At 48.9% G+C, this 5,000-nt stretch overlaps 1 protein-coding gene across 1 annotated transcript in view; it reads right to left on the reverse strand.

Moving 5' to 3' along the window:
• The window catches only part of tm9sf2 (transmembrane 9 superfamily member 2), a 14,604-nt gene that overhangs the window by 4,147 nt on the left and 5,457 nt on the right, over nt 1-5,000 (reverse strand). Inside the window, exons 7-15 of the mRNA XM_030780172.1 lie at nt 4,977-5,000; nt 4,490-4,569; nt 4,089-4,197; nt 2,790-2,922; nt 2,406-2,525; nt 1,846-1,903; nt 1,334-1,493; nt 635-786; nt 1-102 (exon numbers count right to left, since the gene is read on the reverse strand). The exon at nt 1-102 is cut by the window's left edge and continues 10 nt beyond it; the exon at nt 4,977-5,000 is cut by the window's right edge and continues 88 nt beyond it. Coding sequence (XP_030636032.1) covers nt 1-102; nt 635-786; nt 1,334-1,493; nt 1,846-1,903; nt 2,406-2,525; nt 2,790-2,922; nt 4,089-4,197; nt 4,490-4,569; nt 4,977-5,000 — 938 coding nt within the window. The remainder of the gene's footprint in view (nt 103-634; nt 787-1,333; nt 1,494-1,845; nt 1,904-2,405; nt 2,526-2,789; nt 2,923-4,088; nt 4,198-4,489; nt 4,570-4,976) is intronic.

A 5,000-nucleotide genomic window follows, 5' to 3' on the forward strand; every position in this document is an offset into this window, starting at 1 on the left:
AGGTGGAAATAACAGAGTAGGATGGTGGCCTCAGAGCAGGTGATCACCAAGATGATGAAGACGAGGAAGAGGAAGCCAAACATGTAATACATTTGGTGGGACCTGAAGATGAAACGCAAAACAACGGTCAACGTCGCAGATACCACGACACACTCACGGCGCGTCGCCGACTCCGTCTCGACTCGAGCGCAGGGCTCTAAGCCTACGTCCACTTGACAGAAATGACAGCCCTCGACGCCGTCTGACTTTCATTTCTGACATTTTACTGAAATCTTGCATATCATCTCCGCCGGGGACTACACACTCGCAATAAGATATTCACAGACTCCTGTTCTTTGATCGTACATTCTCATTATCCGTTTATTTTGCTGTGTGGTAACACTGGTGTGACTTCTCTGCCACGTTAACTGTAAGCTTTTACTGTTCTTCTTCCCCAAAAACAAAAAAAACAAAAAAAAAAAGTTATAGCAATGCAAAATGGATTCACCAGGCTGAAGATGAATAGTAAGGGAAAAGCTGGAGGGCATTCGTTTATGTTATCTGTGCTGAAATACGACACACCTCATGACTCAGTTTATGAGTCACAAAAGCACGGCTCCACGTGGTGAGGCTGACTTGGCGCTGCGGAACTCACCAGATGCTGTTGAGGATGAAAAAGAGCTGGATGAAGATGCACCCGAACGGCAGGATTCCGCCCATAATGATCCCGGGAAGCGGTTTGGTGTAGAAGGACTGTTCCGGAATCTGCCTCGGAATCTGATTGGTGCGGACGGGGTGCTCAATGGCCTAAAGAAAAGAAACCGTAAAAAAAAAAGAAGAAAAAAAACCCAAAAACGCGTGTCAGTACTGGATGCTGATGGATCCTGCTAGAGGTTAAATAACAGATCTCGTTTTAAAAAAAAAAAAAATCATCAGAGAAACTTCTGGAGAAAGGCTGGGGAACGAAACAGAAAAGTGTTATCGGATGGAGGATTCTGCTGCTTTTTTTTTGTTTAAGAAGAGTGACTGTATTTATCACTACTCTTATGAGTCTTAATCAAGGTCAGAGCTTCTGAACGGGGTTCCTTGGACAGAGAAGAGAACTGGAATTTGGGTTTTAAGGTAGAGCAAGAAGGCTGAGCTACAAGGGGAAAAGCTCAAGTCAAAAAAAGAGAGAGAGGGAGAAAAAGAGGGTGAGGTCGAGGAGGGGCACTGTGGCGAAGAGGCTACAGTTCAGCTGAGAGTTTTTAGATTGAGGAAAACGTTTAAAGACAGAGAGAGAGAGAGAGAGAGAAAGAGAGAGAGAGAGAGAGAAGTTTAGTTTTTGAGGAAGAGGACATAAGCGTTTACTTACAGCCTTCTTGAAGCCAAAGTAGGCGCCAATGAAGGTGAGCGGGACCGAAATGCAGAACCACAGAGCCAAGATGGCCACCAGGGTTCCAAAGGGCATGGCCGCAGATGACCCCTCACCCCACAGGATCAGGTTCATCAGGAAAAAGTCTGCAAACACCACCCTGAGAGGAAGGCAAAGAAGACACATCAGCCGCCGCCCAACCGAAACACGACCGCGCCGTGAACCACATAAACCGCCATCCACTCCGAGAACCAGGACATGGGCTAAGACACTGATATGACCACGGTATATGTGTATGTTATATGTAACATATTCATGACTAGATCACACATGGAGCGCAGACCCACATTCAGTGGACACTCATTCAAAAACACATAAGCTGACCCAAAAAGGGACAGTCTTAATGAACGAAGCAGGAAATACTGGCGCGGAGCTGAACAGTCAAAACCGTGAAGAAGGGGGCGGGAAAGGAATGAGGAGAATCCCCTGACGTGAGGACCCAGAACGCTCACCCTGGGCACAGGAAGGCGGTGAGAAGAACGTTGGTCTTCCATTTCTCTCCACCGAACGCTGTTAATAAACCAGAGTGAGACAAAACAGACACTGAAACATCAAACGCCGAGACCGACATTTAACCTTTCAAACAAAACGTCCATGTTACAACTCTCCATACCGAGCCTATATGGGCCACTTAAACTACTCTTTAGTGATGAAACAGACTTTAAGTCAAAGGGCCAGTTCTGGGCTCTTTAATAATGAAACAGACTTAAAGGGCCAGTTCTGGGCAGACTTTAATGCGGTGGATGGAAGCAGGGGAAGAGATCCAGACGGTGTGGGAGGAGTCTGGATGGCACAGGGGCATCTGACAGGGGTATCATAGCCGAGAGGCGGCAGGTTCTGAGAAACGTAACGGGCGGCGGAGGAAGGGTGCAGCGGGAGGTCACGCTCGTCTGACGCTGATGGGATCTAACGAGCTGAAGACGGCCCGAACTGGGGGGGGGTGGGGGGGGGGGGGGGTTAAGCTAAAAAGGTTAAAGGTCGTTAACCTCCCGCTCTGCGGCTTCGTACTTACACTTGTAGAAGCGGGCGGCCACGTAGCCGGCTGGAGTACCCAGGAGAACCCACAGAACCACGGCACAGGTCATCAGAGCGCCGCGATTGGCTGGAGACAGGAAACCAAGACACGCAAAGACTACAGAGAGAGAGAGAGATAAACAGGTATGTACACTGATCCTGCTCACCTTTAAATCCGCATCTAGTGTTAATATTACAGTTTTAATATTAATAAATTTATACCGAACACCATCAAGTTCAACTGATAATGTAAAATATTTGTTTTTGTACTGATGTGGTGATGGGCTAGACAGCATTTCCACCAGATCCAGGAAAGGCTTGAGTTCAGAGGTTAAAGAGTTTTTTTTCCAGAGCGGGGTGAAATTATCAAGCCGTCACTCACAGAGGGTGACGAAGGTCATGATGAAGATCTGAGTTCCCGAGCCCAGGAACACGGACAGCAGCATCCCTTTCCGAGGAGGCCTGAACACGTCCCCGTGCACCAGTTTCCAGCCAAATTCCTCCTGAGCGTCCTCCTGGGAATGCCAACGACAAAAAAAAGCACAGGGAAGGAGCGATGAGAAAAAGACAAAAAAAGAAAAAAAAAACCAAAACAAAAGCTTGAGTAGGCATCCCAACCCCTCCCCCCCCCTCCCGCCCCCATCCCAGTGCAGTGGAGTAAAGGGTCTGAGACCCAATTAGAGAACATGGAGATCAAAAGGAGAGGCCAGAGATTTTGGGGGGGGGGGGTGTGTTAGTAGAGTAAGAGATGCTGAGGAGCTGGTCTCACTGGTCATTGCTAACGAGCGAGACAGACTCACAGACTCAACACGGGCGTGACGGGACGGCACAGACGAGACGCGCACGCGGCCTGAACCCGGCCCGCCGCGGCTCAGCGAGGGAGGAGAGAGAGAGAGAGAGAGAGAGAAAGACGAGGTTGGGGTCAGAGAGACTTCACACAGGTACGAAAAATGAGAGACAGAAAAAGAAGAAGGAGAGTAAGAAAGAAGAGAGAGAGAGAGAGGGGGGGGGGACGACACTGTGAGTACCCAAGAGCTAGAAAAAGAAAAAAACAGAGTGGCATTGTGAGAGAAAGAGAACTTTGAAGATGAGAGAGAGAGAGAGAGAGAGAGAGAGAGAGAGAGAGAGGGGGAAAAGAGAAAGAGGAAGGAGGGGGGGTAACGCATGTGTCCACACTAACTGAACCCAGACCCACGCTGTCACGGCAGCTGCTCCCACACAAAAGACCAGCCAAGGGGGCGGGGCCACGGGCCCTGGCACCTGTCACTCCTCATCACCGTGACGCCATTGTTCTCACGCCCCAAACTCCCAGATCACATGTAAACGTGTTTGACACATAAACGCAGCGCGTAAACACACATCTTCAGATGTGCGGTAATTAACACGCACACACGTAAACACACGCACAGGCGAAACCTCGTACACGAAGATACCTAAAAAAGACCGTTCACACGAATACCACAAGAGGTCAGGCCAAGGGTAAACAGAGCCAGTTGTGGGGGGGGTTTAACCAACGGCGATGGGTTCTGAAGTGCCTCCGCACTCATGTGTTTAACGGGTCCTGTCCTGGCCCGACCACTGTGATGTGACTGGACCCCGCTTGTTAACAGCTGTTTGTGCGACAGAGAGCTGTCAGGGCTGTAGTCGGCGCCGTTTCGGGCTGACGTAGCTCCGGACTCACCACTGAATCCATCTGGTTGTAGCGGGCGATGTCCTTATGTAGAGTCCTCAGCATGATCATGGCCACCATACCCGACAGGAAGAGCACGATCACCAGGGAGTTCATTATACTGCCGTCAGAACCGAGACAGGAAAGAGACAACAACAACAACAACAGTGCTTTAAACGTGGGCAGAAATATCTCAGAGAACTCATGACAGACAGGGGGGGAGCGAGAGAGAGAGGGAGAGAGAGAGGGAGAGAAAGAGGGGGACAGGGAGAGGGAGAGAAAGAGGGGGAGAGAGAGTGTAAACCATGTACAGGAATGTGTGGAACAATCAAATGGATTTGAGTGAATACTTGCGAATGCTGTGTGTGTGTGTGTGTGTGTTTACAAAACAGCTGAGTCTGTTGAGAGCTTACCTAAACCACTGAATGTTGGTGTGGGGCATCGACTCCAGTATGTAGTCCCATCTCGAGGCCCATCGAATGTTTGGATCCTCCTGAGAAAAGCCAGAGCACACTGTTTAAGAACAGCCCAAAGGGCACCGACAACACTCACGTCATCCACACGTGCTCATGTATGGTTGGCCTACTCATAACTTCTACAACCAACACCAGCACTATGACTGTTTCATCACTAATGACATACATATATATAAATAACAATTTTTTTTTTTTTTTCCATTTTATGGACGCTTGACTCTCGAGGAACTGTATCAAAACAAACAGAGCAATCAGTCTCGATGCGCCACCATGTGGTCGTTAAAGCAACTGCGCTTTTGCTGCTCAATAACGATTTGTTTTTGAGGCTAACATGAAAAGGACAAATGACGAGGCAAGAGAGTAAGTGAGAGAGTGAATGAGAGAGAGAGAGAGAGAGAGAGAACAAGGGAGTGAACATTCTCACCACAAACTGCACAGAGTAGGTGTA

The sequence above is a fragment of the Chanos chanos genome, chromosome 7, assembly GCF_902362185.1.
Source record: "Chanos chanos chromosome 7, fChaCha1.1, whole genome shotgun sequence".
NCBI lineage: Eukaryota > Metazoa > Chordata > Actinopteri > Gonorynchiformes > Chanidae > Chanos > Chanos chanos.